At 42.8% G+C, this 22,671-nt stretch overlaps 1 protein-coding gene across 1 annotated transcript in view; it reads left to right on the top strand.

Moving 5' to 3' along the window:
• Nucleotides 1-22,213, top strand: part of LOC308311389 (fibronectin type III domain-containing protein 4-like) — a gene marked incomplete at its 3' end in the record, with an annotated part of 40,485 nt that extends 18,272 nt beyond the window's left edge. The window contains exons 2-7 of the mRNA XM_080758074.1: nucleotides 7,364-7,482; nucleotides 10,329-10,430; nucleotides 11,060-11,162; nucleotides 12,404-12,493; nucleotides 20,568-20,737; nucleotides 22,172-22,213. Of these exons, the coding sequence (XP_080614200.1) occupies nucleotides 7,364-7,482; nucleotides 10,329-10,430; nucleotides 11,060-11,162; nucleotides 12,404-12,493; nucleotides 20,568-20,737; nucleotides 22,172-22,213 (626 nt within the window). The remainder of the gene's footprint in view (nucleotides 1-7,363; nucleotides 7,483-10,328; nucleotides 10,431-11,059; nucleotides 11,163-12,403; nucleotides 12,494-20,567; nucleotides 20,738-22,171) is intronic.
• Nucleotides 22,214-22,671: the final 458 nt, after the last annotated feature.

Here is a 22,671-nt window from a genome sequence, read left to right as displayed (position 1 = left end):
GCGATCTACATCCTCTCCTCCTAAATGTCATACATTTTGCCTCTCCTCTACTCTCGCATGGCAGGAGGCATGCAGCATCCTTGTCCTCAGAGGTGTCAGGAGGTAACATTCGGACAGCAAGCTGCCTTCTATGTTAAACTAGACCTGTGCCCGTCGGCAGACGATGCAAGTTGGGAACCTATAGTATGCAATAGCTGTTGTCATATACAGTAGCACCCGTTTTAACTGTCTGTCTGTGTCCCATATGGAGCTCTCTGTATCCGTCTGTCTGCCTGTGTCTGAAGAGCGCAAACTGACTATGAAAAGTGGACTGGTTAAGTAATCAAATGGCAGGTGTTCCTTTGGCTGAGGCAGAGGCTGGGAATTGTACAGGTGAGGGGACTGAGGCTCATTAGGTCCACTGGCAGAGCCTGACCAAAGCCTTTTGTGGTGTTTCTGGACAACGGTGTGTCCCACCAACTCAATATCGGGCACGGCACAGTGTTTCAGAGAGCTGTCCGTAGGCCTGACTCCATGCACAGTGTTTCAGAGAGCTGTCCGTAGGCCTGACTCCATGCACAGTGTTTCAGTGAGCTAGCAATCTGTGAGCTTGTAGATCTGCTATTTTTCAACAGCTAAAGTATAACATAATGGTTAACTCTGAGACACATGTACTAATTGCTTTCCGGGGCCAGTAAACACGATGGGAAATTAGTTGTACGACGGGAGATGGAGACGAGCGGGCCATTCATTATTCCTGTTCTTCCTTTCGAGCGTCTGACTTAACCCATTTTGGGCGGGGACCCCCTTTTGGTGTTTTAAACATTACGTTATAATTTAGCTATTGAAAAATAGCAGATCTACAAGCTCATAGCGCGCCACCGAGTGGCACGCTACGAGCTTGTTAGGTCTGCTATTTTTGAAAAATCGTGAAAATGTGGCACAAATCCTGACAGAAAACTGTCAGGATTTAGAAGACATTTTATACATTTTGACGTCAGGCCTAAATACAATGGCTCATGACTTCGCAGTGCTTAGCCATTAGCTCAGTGATTGAATGGTGTCATGAGAGGAGCAGCTAATGGAAATATGGGATTTGGGATTTTGAATGTGAATCCGGTTCCGGTTCTGCTTATCGATTCCGGTTCCTAACGGTTCCCTATTTCAGTTCCAAATGGTATGAAATAACTTATTAAAATGTTTATTAAAAAGAATAGGTCAAATGTTTATTCAACAAAAAGTTTTATTCCTAATTATTGTCAATTTAAGACATAAAAGTAATGAATAGAGTAACATATTATCCTTTATTCAACCGTACTTTGTGGATAAGAGTGAGACATTTTGACTAACAAAAGAAAGCCTCTATCTCAGACTGAGGAGCACTGCAACACACACGTCGCACACAAGCTTTTTTCATATCATTAGGCCTATATTTGCTCTATATGTGTGTGTGTGTGTGTGTGTGTGTACAATTCAAACTGTAGGATTGGTTATTGTTACAGTCAGAATCACGGACAGAAGTGATCCTTTCCTTTTCCAACTGGGAGTGCATGTCAGAGCTATTAATTAGCAACTCGGTACAGCTGTGAGACTCTGCCTTTGATGTTGCCAGTGTGGGACCGTTCGCTGATCACTCAGCTGCGTGTTATTGTCTCACTGATGGACGAAACGATACGCCCACCCCCACGTCCCCTCTCAATGCTGTAGCGAGAGAGAGAGAGAGAGAGAGAGAGAGAGAGAGAGAGACGCTCACAGCTACTCTACTCCTTACAACAGTGTTTCACCGGATTTTAGCTGTTAGATTTTTGACTGGCTGCGCACGTCTGTAGCCTAAGTACACCGAAAATGTAATTATTGTAATGGCCCTGGGTACCTGGTATCCATGCATGTTCGGTTCGGTACTGGCTTGGTCCCGAGGTTCCGGACCCACCCCTACTCTCGTCCCTCTCAGTGTTAGATTTTTGAGTGGTGCAACCACTCCAAGGAACAGCAATGTCCATATATGTCCACGTACCTCTCCCTATGTCCGTCCCTATGTTTAGAGTACCAGTAGGGGCAAAAGTGGCGCTGTTGTGCTAGAAACGGAGAGAGAGAGATAGTGTTTCACTGTTGTCTGCTAATTACAGAGAGAGAGAGAGAGAGGGGGGGAGGGAGAGGTGCCTGCTAAATGTTAATTCTCGACCGTTTCGGAAGTGGGGCGGCTCGCCGGAACCAGGCTGGCACCCTGGGCGCGTTCCTGTGGGTCTGGAAGTTCGCAATGTCCCGCGATTCCCACCCCATATTTGAATACTGGGCCCTGGTTGGTTATAGCCTGGTTCCAGACGAATCTGGTTGGCTCGATCGTCACCACTTCGGTCCGTTAAGTCCTCCCACAATTGAGAGGGGCCAGACTAAATCTGCCCGGGGGGCAATATGCATTGTAAAGGCTATGCAAGGCTAGCTATAGTTTCCTCCACCATCGGTGTATGAATGAGTGCGTGAATGGGTGAATGTAATGATAAAGGAGCTATATGGATGCACCATTTACCATTTAGTAATCCTTCCCTTTCCTTCTAACCTGCCTTACTTTCTTTCCTTCAATCCCTCCCCTCCCCTCCCTCCCTCCCCTCCCTCCTCCCTCCCCCCTCCCCTCCCTCCACTCCATGTTCATCTCTCTCCATCGTGCACGGTGTATACACACACCCCAGAGGACAGTCGTCATTGTTATGAAGCTATCTATGCTTCACTCGCGCGTCACGTCGGGGGTTAATCCGACGTGTTCGTCCGGCCGTGTCCAAACGAGCTCCTGAGATAATGATGCTGGAAAGGCGGCGGGGCAGAATTAGCATACTTTACAGCACTGACCTGAGACCTGAGTCCTTCCGCCGTCCTCCCTCCCCTCCCCTCCCCTCACTGACCTGAGTCCTTCCGCCGTCCTTCACGTGTCGGAACAGAAGGGCAACAACATGGCCGCCCTCTCGGTCGCAGGGATCAGCCAGGCACAGGAAAACAAAACCTCCTCTCAAAGTTAACACAGAGTATGCCAAGAACACAGGATTTATTTATAATTATAATTTTTTTTAGCTTTTAGCTTTTACTCCTGCTAGTGATGCACCGAATATTCGGCCGCAGAAAATATTCGGCGGAAAATGGCTAAAGATGCATTTTCGGGCTACTCGGTTTCGGCCCCAATAGGCAGAAAATATATCACAGAATAGTGTATGCAATTAATGCATTCAAAAGAGCTGAATAAGTGTTTTATGGACCCATAATAGTAATTATTATTTAAGTTAAGTTTTGCCATTTATTTAACCATTTATTTTTGACATAAATCAGGTAGCTTTAAGGTACGGCCATGACGGCAATGGTAGGAAAAAAAATATATAATAATCATATTCAGTATTCGGCCAACTGTTTCCTACATTCGGTTTCGGCCAAGTATTTCCCTTTCGGTGCATATAGTTCCTGCACTTCCTGGTTGCCCACAAGGAAGTTTAGAGAAGGAAAGGTCATGGTCACACGTGACTGTGCTGCGCCATGCCACTTTCATGGGAGCCACATCTCGCACCGGAAGTTACATGAATACAAAGCAGTGAATGGAGCAAGCTGGACCAGCTCATAACAAACATTATTTATGAACCAATTGAGACCTGTGTCATATAATCGGTTCAGGAATATAAAATAATACATATCACAGTTTGTTTTCTAATCACTTGCTTGTCGATGTGCCCAGAGTGCACAGTATACATCATTTCATTTGAGGATTTAAACAGCAGCAGGTATCGTCTCTGTTCCGGGGGTATCGCGAGATTTGGCCGCCAGACAGGAAACGGTGGACAGTCTCGCGATACTCGGCACGTTCAGAAACGTACTTTTTGCTCTTTAGATACTGCTAGAAAATTACACAATGTACAAATCGAAAAGCAACACAGCATAGACAATAATGTGTTATATGTCTTCTGTTATTTTCCAGAAGTCATTCAGAAATAGTGTTTGTTCATGAGCTGGTCACTGAGCTCTCATGACCTTACCTCCATTTCATATACCTTGGTTGCCCAGGATCTCTTCTTCTACAGTTGTATTTTGCGTATTTGACTGTCACCAGTGTTGTTTTTGGTTGTTTTAGTCATAGTCTCTTGAATAGTTTTAATTTAGTCCTTAGTCACATTTTAGTCACCTGGAATGTTTTTGTTTTAGTCTAGTTTTAGTCGACTAAATCTACATTTGATTTAGTTGACTACATGTATTTTGGCGGGCCTTGACTGGCCGTCGTAATGACTGTTTTTTACACATGCTGAAAATGGCCGATATACAAGATCACAACGTGTCTCAGCGCGACGTGTTGTGAGCTTGTAGATCTGCCATTTTCAGCGTGCAACCAAGTGTAAAAATGACTTATTCTGGATCTCTTGTCCACTAGTCCCCTTCCTAGCATTTTAGTGTAGTTTTTGTTGACGAAAGTGTCAATATATTTAGTCTTAGTTTTAGTCATCATAGCTCAGTTTTCATTTAGTTTCCATTTAGTTTTCGTCAGTGGAAAAAGGTAGTCGACGAACATTTGTAGTCTTAACACCGGTTGGAATCCATACGTGGCTAACGTTAGTCCGACAGACTCCAAATAGGAGTTCAAGGACCCACATGTCCAACCCACACTCCACCAGATGTCTGGTGTCTAACTAAACGCTTTTGGCTACAATGTTGGTATTGGTAAATCTGTTATGTCCTCTGAATCAACAGAGAGATGTTTTCTAATGGTCAGGTTGCCCCAACCCTGTGGAATGCACTCCCCAAAACTCTCCAGCTAGCTCATTCCACCGTTTTTATTGATTTTATTCCTTCGATTAATTCATTACAAAGCCTCTAATTAATTAGATCGTTTTAATCGAGTCCCAGCCCTACACTTTTTATTAGTTAAATAAAGTGAAAGTTAAATTATCTTAACCAATTACACTGTTTGCACAATTTTTTTTTTTAGATCATCTATTTTTGCTACATTTGTGCGACACTATGTCTATATCATACCGACAATGAAAGTAGGGCATTCATTTATACGGAGAAAACGTAAAAAAGGTTGAAATGTGAGATGTGACGGCAACGACAGGGACGTTCACCCCCATGCGCAAAAACCCTGAATGTTAATTTAACGCTGAGAGTGTAAAAAAAAAATTGGTCCAATGTTTAATTTAAGACTCTGAGGAGCTCAAGGACTGGATTAGTACATGTTTGACCATGCATAAGACAGGGCATCAAAGGGTGTGCTGCTCCTTAACCCATTCTGACCTGAGATCAGATTCATACGAGGTTTCCACTGGACACACACTGGTCTGATTAACCCATTCTGACCTGAGATCAGATTCTAAAAATGTCAGTCGTTCTTCGGTTTTTCAAAAATAGCAGACCTACAAGCTCTTAGCGCGGCACTCGGTGGCGCGCTATGAGCTTGTAGATCTGCTATTTTTCAATAGCTAAAGCATAACATGGTGCTAACACCAAAATGGGTTCCCGCCCAGAATGTGTTAATGTTTTTAATTTTGCATGCGGTTGTGAATGCGTGTGCGTGCTGTGCGTGCGTGTGTTCAAATTCAAAGTTCCTCTTTATAATAATTCATAACTTTACATCAGAGACATGCCGTGGTGGAAAGTAACTATAGGTACATTTACTTTACAGTAGGTAGGCCCTGTTTGTACATTCCTTGGGTATTTCCAATTTCCAGTACTTTTACTTCTACTCCACTTCACCTCAGAGGCAAATATTGTACTCTTACTACATTTATTTGAAAACTTAAGTTACTATAGTTACTTTCAAGATTTTGATTATTATTAGCCAACAAACGTATAGTGCATAGTGCTATATGCATTTCAGACATTTGACAATAGCAGATCTACAAGCTCACAATGCATCGTTTTCAAAAGAGTTTTATGCATTTGAAAACTTGAAATGGGACATTATGTATAACGAGTACTTTTACTTTTGCTAATTTAAGTACCTTTTGATGCCAATACCTTTTTACTTTCAGTACATTTTGAATTCCGTACTTTTACTTAGTATTTCTATATTGCAGTATACTTTTACTCAAGTAAAACATCACATACTTTTCCCACCACTGTGTTGTGTGTGTGTGTGTGTGTGTGTGTGTGTGTGTGTGTGTGTTCAAGTTCAAATTCAAGGTCCTATTTATAGTCATTCATAACTTTACATCAGAGACATGCACAGGCACAGCAGAGTGAAATTAATGTTGCAATTCATGGCTCCGTTAACTGTTTCATTGCTGCTAGCTGTTAGCATAATTGTAGTTAAGCTGTGCCACAGCTCGCAGCTGCGTCCACTTTAACAGGATCTGTTTCCTCCCAGCAGCACCCCCCCTGATCACACTCACTGAAAAACATTTGCTATCATTAGCATTAGCGCAGAATGGTTACCTCAATCCAGAAACGTTCTACTGGAACTCCCTCAATGACCCCTGGGGGTCCCCGGACCCCACTCTGGGAACCACTGACATAATTGGGTCCTGATTCTAGAAGTGTTTTAGATTTTTTTTTTTACAAACCGTTACTTTGCATCAAAATAATCGTTTGGTACAGATGTTGACTGCATACTCATATTTGTTTATGCATACTTGTATATTTAAACTGACCACGAGTGGCCTGACAGTCGCTGCATGGCAAAGTAGCAAAGCCAAACAACTTGCTAACTATTGTGTGAGTTTCAGCTGTTCTGGGCAGATGGTGCAATGCGGTAAGCTTTTGGTGTCCAAAAGGACTGTCTAGCCCGTTACCTTTTGTTTCCCTGTAAATTAATATTAATTTGTCCATTTAAGGGGCACGGTGGCACAGTCGGTAGTGCTGTGCCACTAGCCTCACAGCTAGAAGGTCCTGGGTTCGATTCCCGTTGGGGACGCTGTGGGCGTGTTCCCTCCTCCCTCGTTCATGGGCGCTGATGGCGCCAGTGCCCATACCCGAGGCGGGGTTGGCGAAAGGGCCTTTCTGTGTGGAGTTTGCATGTTCTCCCCGTGTCAAAAATCATGCAGTAATCCTGGTCTCTAAAACTACCTCCCCCTGGCCAGCCGTGGCTCCTGATGGAGGGGAAAGGAACTCGTCGGAATAACGTGTTCCTTCCACACGCTGCAGTACGTCCGGCCGGGGGAAACTCTCCCCTGTCAGGTGAAAAGAAGCAGATTGGACCCCTCATGCGTGAGGTCAGTGCGCTGCCCCCCCCCCCCCCCCCCAGGTTGGCAGAGGAAGTGTAGCGCCCAGGATTACATTAGATAAATTACACTGGGTGAAAAAATGGGTTGCAAAATCATGGCATGAAAAAAAAAAAGAAATGTAAACTAAAATTGTCGATTCAAATAAATAATTAAAGTTTGTGCGTTTGTGTGTGTGTGTGTGTGTGTGTGTGTGCCAGCAGCGGTACCAGCGGCTCCTGTCAACGTGTCGGTGACCCAGCTCAGAGCCCACTCCGCCATGGTCACATGGAACCTCCCACAAGGAGACATGGTCATCGGATACGCCATCTCGCAGGAGGTAACTGTACTGTGTATACACTGTCAGCTAGCAGCATTTGGTGTGGCTACCGCTGTGGTATAGCCAGGGCTCTACATGGGTTAAACAAATCTACTCGGTTACTTTCCAACACTGAGAGGCAGACAGAGCCGTTTCATATTGTATAGCAGGATGAATTATGAATGTGAAACAGAGCCCAGGGAAAACGAGCTACATTATATTATACACCCAGCTGCTCACAGAAGAAGATAAAGAAGGCCGTCGGCGTTGTTGTTGTATAAGTGTAGCCTCCGTTTCTGTTGATGCTTCTTCTGAATGCCCCCGTGTGTTCAGACGGACGGGCACACGGAGACATCAAGGTCTGGAGAGGTCTGCCCTCTGGAGAGGTCTGCCCTCCGCAGAGGTCTGCCCTCTGGAGAGGTCTGCCCTCCGCAGAGGTCTGCCCTCTGGAGAGGTCTGCCCTCCGCAGAGGTCTGCCCTTTGGAGAGGTCTGCCCTCTGGAGAGGTCTGCCCTCTGGAGAGGTCTGCCCTCCGCAGAGGTCTGCCCTTTGGAGAGGTCTGCCCTCTGGAGAGGTCTGCCCTCTGGAGAGGTCTGCCCTCTGGAGAGGTCTGCCCTCCGCAGAGGTCTGCCCTCTGGAGAGGTCTGCCCTCTGGAGAGGTCTGTCCTCTGGAGAGGTCTGCCCTCTGGAGAGGTCCGAGGTCTAGATATGTCTTAGGGTTCAGATGTTGTAGGCTACAATATGTCTCGGGGTTGACATATTGTACAATATGTTTGACGGCTGAGCATTCTACAGTATACTCAAATACATGTTCTTAGTTATTATTTCTGTCGAACCACTGCTGACATGTGCATCCACGGTGTCATTTTAGATTTGAGCTAAAAAGCATTATTTTATACTTTGGGTCGTGCCGCACTATACGGACTTGTAGATCTGCAATTTATTTGGAATCTTTGCTTTGGGGCCTGGGGGTCCGTGGAACAACATATTTAATCTTTGCTTTGGGGCCTGGGGGTCCGTCAGTGGAACAACATATTTTGAGATGGGATTTGGTGGCCAAATGCATAATAAGTTTGGGTGTCCTTGACATGAAGAAGTTTGAGAACCATTAGTAACATGAGTTTTTCATAAAGTTCTTAGGATTTAGAAGACATTTTTGTCGAATCGATCTCAGATCTTAATGGGTTAAGCGTCACGCTGTGCACATCAGGGCCAACTACACCTCAGACCATCTCCGGAGGTAATTCTTTATACATTTTGTACTTGACGACCGCCGTTACATTTTGCTAATTGGCTACGAGACGGATGAATTATAGAAAGAAGTGTCAGATGGAACCCCAGTAAGGCTCAGGCCAAATCATTCCCACTAATGGAGACGGTCGGACATGGTTCATTGGTCAAACTAATACAATCTGAAGCCCTCCCTCCCCCTTTGCCAGGACGTGGGAGGTGAAATGATCAGCGCTGACCAAGCACACTGGTGTAGATTGCTGCTTTGGCGCCGCAAAGGCCCCTCGCGACTAAACTAAAAGCATTGGACGGCTTTCCCCTAAGCGAGTTAAGAGCGCCTTAAGTACTTCTTAAGAGCATTACATTAAAAGGCCATTGTCATTGTGCGCTTCTGCAAGACACGGATTTGTGGAACGTCGATGTTTCGAGGACAGCACGTTGTCGGCACATACTGTATAGTTTTAGAATGATAATTCCTAAACATTGTTCATATTGTATACCAACTGTTATATAAGGCACAGCGCTAGTGTGTGTGTGTGTGTGTGTGTGTGGCCTGGAGCTCCTTTCAAACAGTTTCCTTTCAAACTGGTCCCCGGCCTAAATGACGACGTCGATTTCTCTCCCTTCCTGTCAAAGTTCCGTACTTACTACAGTGACTTTTCTCCATTCCCCTCCATCCTCATACATAGTATAACATACCAACATTTATACTTTTATTTATTTTTTCCTTTTTTCCCCATTTATATACTGCATTTCCATTTGAATATATATATATATATATATATATATATATATTCGTACGTCATTTTCTGTTTACTAATGGTCTGTAATAGTTAGGTGTGCACACCCAGGTGTTTGTCTTGTTTTCTGCATTATTCTAATGATGATGTGAAGTCATGTGATCTAATGAGATGCTGATTACTGGCACTACCTAATGACGTGTCCAACAGTCATCTTTAGTTGACCCTGATGAAGGCCCATGCGGGACGAAACGCCTTTTTAACCCTTGTTTTTAATATTTAAGTAATTAATGAAACAAAGGATTTTTTTTCTACTTCCAACTGGACAGAACTGTAGTGTGATGTCCAGGGGTTTGTACATCAATCTGCTTCACACTACACGGACTGTAGACAGATGAAGGGCATAGGCTCCACATGGCTCTGGAAAATTAGTTTAGCAAATGTCGGTTCCCTGGCCTATAGGCTACCGTTTCCCCGTCTGTCCAAAAACCTCCGTCTTTTCAAATTCGCCCTGCAGCATCGGCTGCTCAGATCTCCATCTTTTAATGTTTTATATTTGATTCAATTAGGAAGCACGCTATACTATTGCACAACCCCCGTTGACTCCAACAGTACAATACCCATTTTCGCATTTTTTATTCACTAATAAATTCATTATTAATCATTAATGTGTCAAATCGAAGAATGGTCTCCGTTAAGACCTCCATATAATTATGGTCCATGCCTGTGTGAAAAGTGGGAGTGATTGGTGCAGGCAGTGAGGAGATACACATGTGCGTGTGTGTTTATGTAAGCCTGTTTCTCAATGTACTGTATGACTCATGCTACCTGACTAATCTCCTGTGTGTGTGTGTGTGTGTGTGTGTGTGTGTGTGTGTGTGTGTGCGTGTGCGTGCAGAGGCAGGACGGTCTCATGCAGCGGTGGATCCGTGAGGTGAACACGTCCAGCCGCTGGTGTGTGTTGTGGGACCTCGACGAGGACACACACTACAGTGTCCAGGTGGCGCACACACACACACACACACACACACTACACACACACACAGTAAGTCTAATCTAAGTTAGTTGAATACCCCTGGCATAGGGCCTAAATGAAAACAAGACCGCAATGACTGCTTTTTCGGTGCTATCGCCTTGGCTTTGGACTGACTGATTGACTGTACTCTGTTTCATTGTTGTTTTTGGCAGCACATTTCTATTTTAGTTTTAGTCATAGTCTCTTGAATAGTTTTCACTTACCGGTAGTTTTAGTCACATTTTAGTCACCTGGAATGTTCTAGTGTTTAGTCTAGTTTTAGTCGACTAAATCTACAGTTGATTTAGTCGACTAAAATGTGTTTTGACAGGCCTTGATGTCGTTGTAATGACATATTTTACACTTTTACACTCAGCATAAAACTGGATCTCTTGTCCACTGGTCCCTTCCTAACATTTTCGTCTAGTTTTTATTTGTTGACGAAATTGTCAGTATATTTAGTCTTAGTTTTAGTCACCATAGATTTGTTTTTATTTAGTTTTAGTTAGTGACAAAAGGTAGTCGACGAACATTTTTCGTCTTAGTTTTAGTCGACGAAAACAACACTGCTCTGTTTTTACATTTTTGTCTAATAAACTATTCACTGTCTGTAGGTCCAGTCTGTGGGCCTCCAAGGAGACAGCCTGGCCAGTAGGACGGTCCACTTCAGAACCCTGGAGATGACTGACCACTACCCTGCTGGCGTTTTGGACCACCGTAAACAGACACACGCACACACACACACACGCACGCACGCATGCACACACACACACACACACACACACACACACACACACACACACACACACACAGAGAGTTCCGTTCAGTTCAGTTAGAACTCATTCCACTTAACTTCAATTACAGTGGTGGTGAATAAAATGAGCGGTCAGAGCAGTTCCAAACTAATTAAAATTAATCAACCTCTAATTGGACACTCTCTCAATCTCTTGGCCTATCGTGACACACAGAAGTGGTTCTCAGCCCAAGACTCATCAGGGTGACGGGTCTGCCAAAAAAAAACAAGGCTGCCTTTGATTGAGTTACTTTTCTTTTTTATCATTTCTTTTCTCTTCTGCACTGTAACCATCTATATATATATATATATATATATATATATATTTTTTTTTTAATGCTTCCTAAAGTCAGTTTATAATTGTGTTTCCTTTGCTTGATGTTCTAAAAAAAATCACTTAATTTTTATTGAAGAAAAAACAAGAAAAACAACAAACAAGACTATATGGAAAGAGAGAGAGAAAAAAAGAAGACAAAAAGCAAAAAGACAAGGCTGCATTTTTCATATTACAAAATACACTCAATGAAATCCTATTGCAATATCGCTAGGCTAAGAGATCCCACTTTTTTATAGAATTTATCCTCTTGTAGTCCAAGTATGAATGTTAGTTTTTCCATATCATACAGTTCCTCAATAATGTCCATCCATTGATCTTTCGTTGGTGGGTCCAGTTGGCACCAGCGTCGTGTGATCGCTTTTTTTACTTGTTGCTAAGAGGATCTTGATTAAATATTTATCATGTATTAGAAACTCTTCAGGGATATTTCCCAACAGTAGAAAAGAAACAGTCAGAGGTATCTTAAAACACAGAATGGTCTCCAAGGTGGATATATCCTGCCAGTATTTCTGAATTTTAGGACAAGTCCATTGATGTTCTGAATTGACCCATTGTTGTCAGCATTCTGATTGGTCCCCGACTGCAGAATTCATTCTCATAAACATTGCAGTTTTCACCAATGCTGATAATGTATTGCAACACCTGGGCTACTGCTATGAAGCACTGAACCATACTGTGCCAGGTGGCCTGTGGAACGTCATAGCCTCTTCTCTTCTCTTCTCTTCTCTGCACGAACGCCCCAAAACCATTCTAAACACTCATCCTGACTCTGTGATTGAACGTGGACTCACTGACGTGTGCGTGGGTTCTCTACTGTTCTGTGTGCAGACGAGCCGGCTATGGAAGGTCTGGGCATGAGTCCTCGCCTCCAGACAGGAGAGCTGCTTATCGTCACTACGGTGCTGCTACTCTGGGCAGGTGAGTTTTGACAGCATGCAGATGTACAGTAAGCTCGCGTCACCAGGCTTTCTTATACCACCACGGGACGAAAGCCTGGTATTGGTTAAAACCTGGCCCGTGTGGTGTGATCTGGTCTGGGCCTAATGCAGATGATGTGCCCCAGGGCCCAGACGAGACCCGGACACAACAACTCTGCCAATCGGGCTCGGCTCTATAGGCTCGTCGGTGTTTGCTGAATGGGAGACTGGGGTTCGGTCTAAATCACCATACAGACATATAACCTTTAATGTCATCAATTTGACTGTATAGGTCTGTAGATTGTTGTAGGAAGCGAGTGAGTTAGTAGTGTTGTCGTTGTCGGGAACACCTTAACAATGTCACTTTGCTTTTGTACAAACGTATCCTACGACAGACAGTTGTTGAAGCACTAAAGCCAGACGTCTTCATTAAAGTTATTCAGGCCAAGGACCCCCTAGCTGGGAGAGAGATGAAGCAGGGACCCCCGCTTCATATTCTATCAAACCTTCTCGTAGCTTCATAGATTTGCTCGACAGTTTATGTATGAAGTGTTGTGTCGGGTCGGTCGTGTCAAGGTGTATTTTCTGACCTTTAACCACTTGAAAATGTACTTGGAACATTTGACCGCTGACCGCTCTGTACTTGTTCTGCTCTTTTCCCCCAAGCCCTCTACACCGGTGTTGTTTTTGGCAACAGATTTTGCTTTTAGTTTCAGTCATAGTCTCTTGAATAGCTTTCATTTAGTTTTAGTCACATTTTAGTCACCTGGAATGTTTTAGCGTTAGTCTACTTTTAGTCGACTAAATGTCATACGATTTTAGTCGACTAAATCTACAGTTGATTTAGTCGACTAAAATGTATTTTGGCAGGCCTTGGTGCCGTCGTAATGACTGTTTTTTACAACGCGTCGTCGTGGATCTCTTGTCCATGAGTCCCTAACATTTTAGTCTGGTTTTTATTTGTTGACAAAATTGTCAATACATTTAGCTTTGTTTTAGTCATAATATATATAGTCAATAGCTTCGTTTTCATTTAGTTTCCATTTAGTTTTCGTCAGTGAAAAAAGGTAGTCGACGAACATTTTTCGTCTTAGTTTTAGTCGACAAAAACACTGACACTGCTCTACACCAAAATGTGTTCTCTGAAAATAGCCCATCTACAAACTCACAATGCGCCGTGAGCCTCTTCCCACCAGAATAGGGGTTCAAGTGGTTAATGTAAAAAAGGGAAAAAACTCAAAAGCATTTTATCCTACAGAAACTGTGTGGGCTCGCTGAAAACCCGCCGATGTAAGCAGTAGAAAATTCCCTGATCCAGTGATGATCGATGGCGACGTATTATATTCACCTCAGGAAAGCGGCAGAGGGTTGAATCAATGCGTTGTTATAGCAACCACAGACAGCACCTTGTCTTTCCATGTGTTCACTCGCTGAGCTACAGACCCATAAGGGTCCATTTGGTTCCTATTCATCATTTAGCTGGGGACCCCCTGGAACTCTGTCAAGGACCCCAAGGGGTCCCCGGAGACCGCTGCCATAGATATTACACGGCCATGCCGGGTCGGAAGGCTAAAATGGTCTTACTGTGCTGACGGAGTACATCCAAGTCTCTTTATAGTGACCTTATTCCGCTGTGTCATCACTGGCCGTGCGAAGGCACAGCTTAATAGGCTTATAATAATATTAGCGCCCGCGTCGTCATGGCAAGAGCACGTACATCACGGCTATAATGACTTTTTTTTTTGGTATTCCATTAAATGTAATGCCGTTGGAATGGCTTTGATAGTGATTGGAGCCAAAGGCTCATGGCTCGAGGAGCTGACACCAATAACTCACTCCCTTAAAACCCATTCTGACCTGAGATCAGATTCTAAAAATGTCTTCTACATCCTGACAGTTTTCATTCTGACCTGAGATCAGATTTTAAAAAAAATCTTCTATGTCAGTCGCTCTTCGATTTTTCAAAAATAGATAGATAGATAGAATAGAATAGAATAGGCATTATGTAATACAGATCTACAAGCTCATAGTGCGGCACAGAGCTTGTCGATCTGCTATTTTTGGAAAAACGTGAAAATGTTGCACAAATCATTGAATGAAATTATATGTAATTGAGTTTAAAACGTTTTTAACCTTAGCTCTTTCAGAGCTAATGTTTTTAACTCAAATCTTTTCTTCTGGGGGGGGTCCCTGGAACAACATATTTTCAGATGGGGGACTGCGGCCAAATACAGATAATTCTATCTGGGGGTCCTTGACATGAAAAAGGTTGAGCACCACTGACATTGAAACAGAGGTTTTTATGAAAACTGCCATTGATTTAGAAGACATTTGTAGAATCGGCCTCGGGTCTAAATGGGTTTTAAATTATGATCACAACTTTAGATATAGAGGAATTTACTTCTGTTTTTGTTTAGTTTTTGTTTGGGTTTTTTTTTTTGGGGGGGGGGGGGGGGGGATTTCGGGGGTTTCAAAATAAAATGCCCCATGCATCCTGCCACAGTGCCGAAAATGGCGTCAACATTCACGGGATAGCCCACTTAGCATCTAGTAGTGGGTGTGTTGAGAGATGGTGGCAAAACCACAGCGGTCGATCAGGGCTTTCCCCTGACCGCTCATATACGAGAGGTAGCAGCTATTTCGGGTTGTATATTGTTACTGTACATTTGCACATACATGAAATGTCTCCTGTGCATTGTTGAGCCCATCCTAACAGGGCCATTAACCCATTTTGGGCGGGAACCCATTTTGGTATATTTAGCTATTGAAAAAAATAGCAGATCTACAAGCTCATAGTGCGCCACTGAGTGGCGCGCTACGAGCTTGTAGGTCTGCTATTTTTGAAAAATCGAAGACACTTTTAGAATCTGATCTCAGGTCAGAATGGGTTAATAATGAAACTGTGAGGATGTAATAGACATTTTTAGAATCTGATCTCAGGTCAGAATGGGTTAATAGGACACCCGGGGGGATAAGGGGGTAAGTGCATGATGGAGGCCTTCTAGCTGAGTGGGTCGAGAGGCTGCTGGTAATCAAGAAGGTCACAGTTTCACTTAACCACTTCAGGACGGGAACCCGTTTTGCCGTTTTAAGCATTATACGTTATGCTTTAGCTGTTGAAAGGGGCTCCCTTTGAACAACATATTTTCAGATGGGGGTCGGCGGCCAAATACATATAATTTTCAGGGTCCTTGACATGAAATACGGTAGTATGAAAACCACTGATATGGAAGACATTGTAGAATCTGTTCTGTCTTAAATGGTTTAACCTCTAGAACAGCTCCCCAGCACCGCTGTAATGACACTCACTCACAGTACCCACTTCACTCCACTGCAATTACTTGACGTTTAGTTACTAGTTAGATTATATTATTACAGAAAATCACACCTGTGTGACGTGAGGGGCGCTCTTATCATCATACATCAACCGTCATACGTCCTCTCATTCCGGCCAATCACAATTTGCGTCCTGACTTTTGTCTTCAATGTTTGTGTTTACACAATGTTTGTGTTTACACAATGTTTGTGTTTACCTGCACAAACACTCAAAACTGGCCATTCATTGTCGATGGCATTCAATGTTTGTGTTAGGACAATGTTTGTAAAGAGTCGAGTCTTAATAAGACACTCATAGTTAAAGTGCCGATTATTTATTAGGATGCAGAGTAAGAACCAACGTTTCGGCAGATACAACTGCCTTCTTCAGGGTATATGTTAAAACACAATCTGTACATCCGACGTCTGGGAACGTCATAAGGATTCGAACCGAGCTGTACGTCTGTGGACGTCTTAAGGCATCCTCAATGATACGGGGCGAGATAAGAATATCCAGAATTATTCCTATTTTTTTTATTGGCTTTCGGCTGCCGTATGCTACGCTCTGGGCAATTATTAGCTTACCGTTAGCGCGGCGGAAAGAATGCGTCGTATCTCCTAAGCCAGGGCGCTCTCCGTGGTTATGAACAGATCGATATGCTGGCGCTTCATTTCTGCTCCTCATCCGTCTCTCCCGCAAAATATGAACACTTTTTGGATCATATATCGTATAAATTAAAATGATCGCAATGTAAACTAGCAATGTAAAGTCAACTTTGTTTAGTAGATTGTTTCCGGGTCATGGCTTTCAGAGTAAAAGCGCTCAGACAACCCCGGCCACCCAGAGCTCCTATTTTGAAGCACTTCCGGCACTGATAGTGTTTTAATGGACAATGTTTGTGTCTACACAATCACGATGCCTCAAAGCTGGTCATATACTGTAGGTGGGGCTAGCGCTCCTCAAAAACATACATGAACCATGACTTCAGAGCTATATACATTTTCGCCATTTGAAAATAGCCGATTCACAATCTCAAGCGTTCTGCACAATGAGTACTTTCTGCTTTTGGTACTTTTAAGTACATTTTGATACATTTGTTTTGATATATTTTTCCCTATATACATACAGCTTTAATGTGCATGTCGGTGCAGGGAACCCTTGGCCAATTAGGGACCACCATTCTTGATAATGATGTATGATGATTAGAGCGCCCCTCACTTCACACGGGTGTGATTTTTTCCCACCACTGTTAAAAACTATGAATGTCACAAGAGTGCAGTGAGTGAGCAAGGCCCGGCCCAAACATCTGTGCAGCTGTTTTGTTCCCCTGCGGGGAGAATAAAGATGTGCAACATCTGCAGTGAGCGAACACCGTTTTCAAAAAGGTTATTGTGTATTTTCGAGCAGGCCTTTTGATTCAGGAAGAAACCAAAGATAGTAGAAGACAGGGAAGACATATTTGAATATTCTAAGCACACCTCAGGGTCTATTAGAGCAAAATGTTAACTCCATAGACACACTACAGAAAAGGTACAAAACTCAAAGCTTTTGAGGGTGTGCTATAGCCTCTACAACGTCTGGCTTTTTAAATGTTTGTTTAGAGCAGTGGTTCCCAAAGTGGGGTCCGGGGACCCCCAGGGGTACCTGAGGGAGTTCCAGGGGGACCCATCTATTTTGTTCATGTTCATAAAGTGCTTAAGTGTTTAAAGCAGTGGTTCCCAAACTTTTTCATGTCAAGGACCCCCAAATGACACTACTTAGCCCGTGGACCCCCATTTGAAAAGATATGCCAGGGACCCCCATAAGAGAAGACGTACACATTTAGACGTCTACATTGACGTCTACATTTAGACGTCTACATTTAGACGTCTGTATACATTTAGACGTCTACATTTAGACGTCTACATTTAAACGTCTACATTTAGACGTATACATTTATTTGTTATCCGTGTTGCGAGGATGAGGGGGTACCTGGAAAAATATCTACCCCAAAAGGGGTACCTGGTCCAAAAAAGTTTGGGAACCCCTGCTATAACCCATCGTTTTTTTCATTTTGTCATTTTTTTCAAATCATCAAAAATGATGAAAAACGGCGCGCTATAGTATGCCGTACGATATGGGCTATAGCCCACGGTCCAAAATGATGAGAAACGAGGCTAACTTTTTTTTTCAAAATTTCAAAAAACATGGCCTATAACCCATGGTTTTTGTCATTTCGTCATTTTTTTCAAATCCTCAAAAATGATGAAAAACGGCGCGCTATAGTATGCCGTACGATATGGGCTATAGCCCACGGTCCAAAATGATGAGAAACGAGGCTAACTTCAAAAAACATGGGCTATAACCCATCGTTTTTGTCATTTCGCCATTTTTTTCAAATCTTCAAAAATGTTGAAAAACTGCGCGCTATAGTATGCCGTACGATATGGGCTATAGCCCACGGTCCAAAATGATGAGAAACGAGGCTAACTTTTTTTTTCAAAATTTCAAAAAACATGGGCTATAACCCATCGTTTTTGTCATTTCGTCATTTTTTTCAAATCCTCAAAAATGATGAAAAACGGCGCGCTATAGTATGCCGTACGATATGGGCTATAGCCCACGGTCCAAAATGATGAGAAACGAGGCTAACTTTTTTTTTCAAAATTTCAAAAAACATGGGCTATAACCCATCGTTTTTGTCATTTCGTCATTTTTTTCAAATCCTCAAAAATGATGAAAAACGGCGCGCTATAGTATGCCGTACGATATGGGCTATAGCCCACGGTCCAAAATGATGAGAAACGAGGCTAACTTTTTTTTTCAAAATTTCAAAAAACATGGGCTATAACCCATCGTTTTTGTCATTTCGTCATTTTTTTCAAATCTTCAAAAATGATGAAAAACTGCGAGCTATAGTATGCCGTACGATATGGGCTATAGCCCACGGTCCAAAATGATGAGAAACGAGGCTATTTTTTTTTTCAAAATTTCAAAAAACATGGGCTATAACCCATCGTTTTTGTCATTTCGCCATTTTTTTTCAAATCTTCAAAAATGATGAAAAACTGCGCGCTATAGTATGCCGTACGATATGGGCTATAGCCCACGGTCCAAAATGATGAGAAACGAGGCTAACTTCTTTTTTCAAAATTTCAAAAAACATGGGCTATAACCCATCGTTTTTGTCATTTCGTCATTTTTTTCAAATCCTCAAAAATGATGAAAAACGGCGCGCTATAGTATGCCGTACGATATGGGCTATAGCCCACGGTCCAAAATGATGAGAAACGAGGATAACTTTTTTTTTCAAAATTTCAAAAAACATGGGCTATAACCCATCGTTTTTGTCATTTCGTCATTTTTTTCAAATCCTCAAAAATGATGAAAAACGGCGCGCTATAGTATGCCATACGATATAGGCTATAGCCCATGGTCCAAAATTATGAGAAACGAGGATAACTTTTTTTTTCAAAATTTCAAAAAACATGGGCTATAACCCATCGTTTTTGTCATTTCGTCATTTTTTTCAAATCTTCAAAAATGATGAAAAACTGCGAGCTATAGTATGCCGTACGATATGGGCTATAGCCCATGGTCCAAAATGATGAGAAACGAGGATAACTTTTTTTTTCAAAATTTCAAAAAACATGGGCTATAACCCATCGTTTTTGTCATTTCGTCATTTTTTTCAAATCTTCAAAAATGATGAAAAACTGCGCGCTATAGTATGCCGTACGATATGGGCTATAGCCCACGGCCCAAAATGATGAGAAACGAGGCTAACTTTTTTTTTCAAAATTTCAAAAAACATGGGCTATAACCCATCGTTTTTGTCATTTCGCCATTTTTTTTCAAATCTTCAAAAATGATGAAAAACTGCGCGCTATAGTATGCCGTACGATATGGGCTATAGCCCACGGTCCAAAATGATGAGAAACGAGGCTAACTTTTTTTTTTCAAAATTTCAAAAAACATGGGCTATAACCCATCGTTTTTGTCATTTCGTCATTTTTTTCAAATCTTCAAAAATGATGAAAAACTGCGAGCTATAGTATGCCGTACGATATGGGCTATAGCCCACGGTCCAAAATGATGAGAAACGAGGCTAATTTTTTTTTCAAAATTTCAAAAAACATGGGCTATAACCCATCGTTTTTGTCATTTCGCCATTTTTTTTCAAATCTTCAAAAATGATGAAAAACTGCGCGCTATAGTATGCCGTACGATATGGGCTATAGCCCACGGTCCAAAATGATGAGAAACGAGGCTAACTTTTTTTTTTTCAAAATTTCAAAAAACATGGGCTATAACCCATCGTTTTTGTCATTTCGTCATTTTTTTCAAATCCTCAAAAATGATGAAAAACGGCGCGCTATAGTATGCCGTACGATATGGGCTATAGCCCATGGTCCAAAATGATGAGAAACGAGGATAACTTTTTTTTTCAAATGACAGCCCAGCTTGCGCGCCTTCATCTCCCGCTCTGTGGTTCTTCTCCAAAATTGAGTTAACTGGTTTCTTTTTAGCCTGTGAGATTTGAAATCTCCACCAGGAGCCAAGAAAATAGTTAGATGTACACAAGCCGCTATTGAGAGTCGCGTCGTGAGGTTTGTATATATCGTCTGTTTTCACTGTTACATGAACATTTGTTTTCTATTTAATGGAAATTCTTAGATTTTTCTTTGAGTTCCTGAAATGATAATAAAAAAGTAAAACGTAGTGACAACCAGCAACCAGTGACCTCATCTCATCTCGTCCCCCTCCTCCCCCCCCCCAGCTGTGATCGCGTTGTTCTGCCGTCAGTATGACATCATCAAAGACAACGACAACAACGGCGGCAGCAAGGACAAGAACAAGAGGGTGTCGGTGCGAGCCACCTCCGCATACCACCACCACTCCTCTAGCTCCTCCCCCATCTACCACAACGGAGCCATACACAGTGGAGGGGTGAGACATCGCACGCACGCACACTGGTGGAAAAACCTACTGACATTTTTGATGGGCGCTAGCTATAGCCCCCTCCGAAATGACGGCATGTGGCAGCCAAGTCTGTGGACTTTTATACAGCCAAGTCTGTGGACTTTTCATGTTTGTTTATGGCGTTAAATGACTGATTTATTTATGAAGCTGATTTATATACTGCCCTCGCTGTGCCCCTCACTTCACACGTGTGTTTTATTTTACTGAAGTATCAATATTGCAATGTAGAAATACTCTAGATCAGATTCTAAAAATGTCTTCTACATCCTGACAGTTTTCTGAAAAAGCTATGTTTCTGTGTCAGTGGTTCTTTGATTTAAACCAAGTGGTGCAACTCCACTCTCTAAATGCTGAATAACTCCTAATCTACGGAGCTCTTCATGGTTTGGTCCATTAGCGCGATTTTCGGAGGTTTTTGCTGATAATCCGGTGGTCTAGATGGAAACATTGGTGCTTTCTAGAGCAAGGATGGCTATATTTTAGCTCGCTAGCATTGACGCTAATTATGTAGCAACAACATCCACACACGGGTGCGGGTGCGTGCGCACACCAGTGGTGCACGCGCACGCATGCGCACACCACTCGTGCTCATTGACGTACCTACGTACCTACGACACAAACGGGTACATGGACATTGCGAGCTGGTTGTAGAAGTGGTTGCACCACTTAAAAATGTAAGAACGACTGACATAGAAACATAGCTTTTTCAGAAAACTGTCAGTATTTAGAAGACCTTTATAGAATCTGATCTCAGGTCAAAATGGGTTAAAATAGTGCTATGGAATGTCCTAATGTCAGAAAACATTCCATGATGGCCATTGGCCAGTGAGGCAGTGACGACAAGGAAGATAAATTCAGCGCGACGCCATTGTCCACAGCATTGCATTGGAGAGAGATTATACCCAGCAGCCTGCAGAAGCAAGCAATACTTATTTTTATTATTATTATTCTTTAGACACTACAGACAGCACAGCACCACTGCATACATAGACCTCTTTTGTGAGGATCCCTCGTTTCATTTGATGGTAATTTGGTTCCACAATTTTTAATATCCTTGATTTAGTTTTTTATAGTGATTGAGTCACAGTCACGGCCATTGATGCGATTAATTGTTTTAATCATTTGAAAGCCCTGGAAATGTACCTTTAATCACAGAGGATTTATTGAAACATCTTAGTCATCAGAGCGCTTCAGTCTGTGATGAATTGCCTTTTTTGATCATTTGTATTTCTAACACACACACACACACACACACACACACACACACACACACGTACATTTAGTCAAATACAATTTCAAGGTGCTTTTACTTTACTAGAGTATTTCCAATGTTCTATTATTCTACTTCTACTCTCTCTCTCTCTCTCTCTCTCTCTCTCTCTCTCTCTCTCTCACACACAGCTTCAAAGAGCCTCCTCGTCCGTCAGCATCATCAGGGTCTGAGAGGGAGGGACGCCTGCTTTTGAGAGCCCTCCCTCTGGGAGGGGGGGGGGAGCTTTAGGGGTGAGTTGAGATGAACGCTAGGACGTCCTGAAGAGCAACTTCTACTGTGTGTCTACTGTGTGCCCTTCCCTGTCCTCCAATAACAACCCAGCGTTCTACCATTATGGAAGAGGGTCTTTGGCTGATGGCGAGGAGGTGAGAGCAAGCAGGGACCTTTACAGAACACAAGGAGGCGATATGACATAACATAACCCCCCTCAAAAGTGACTGTGGGTGTGGAGAAAACGGTGATCTGCTGCCCTCCAGTGACAGAAGAACGCTATAGCGTCATGCTGTGTTGGAATCAGAGACACATACTGTACTGCCTTCCAGTGGCGAAAGACTGTTATAGCGGCCGTGCTGCTTCATTTCCACACTGATGGAACTGTGGTCGTTCTTTCTCGTTTTGACTGGGAGTG

This window comes from Protomyctophum bolini, assembly GCF_963924005.1.
Source record: "Protomyctophum bolini genome assembly, chromosome: 24".
Taxonomy (NCBI): domain Eukaryota; kingdom Metazoa; phylum Chordata; class Actinopteri; order Myctophiformes; family Myctophidae; genus Protomyctophum; species Protomyctophum bolini.
The sequence above is the reverse complement of the archived record's forward strand: the minus strand, read 5'-3'. Positions and strand labels throughout refer to the sequence as shown.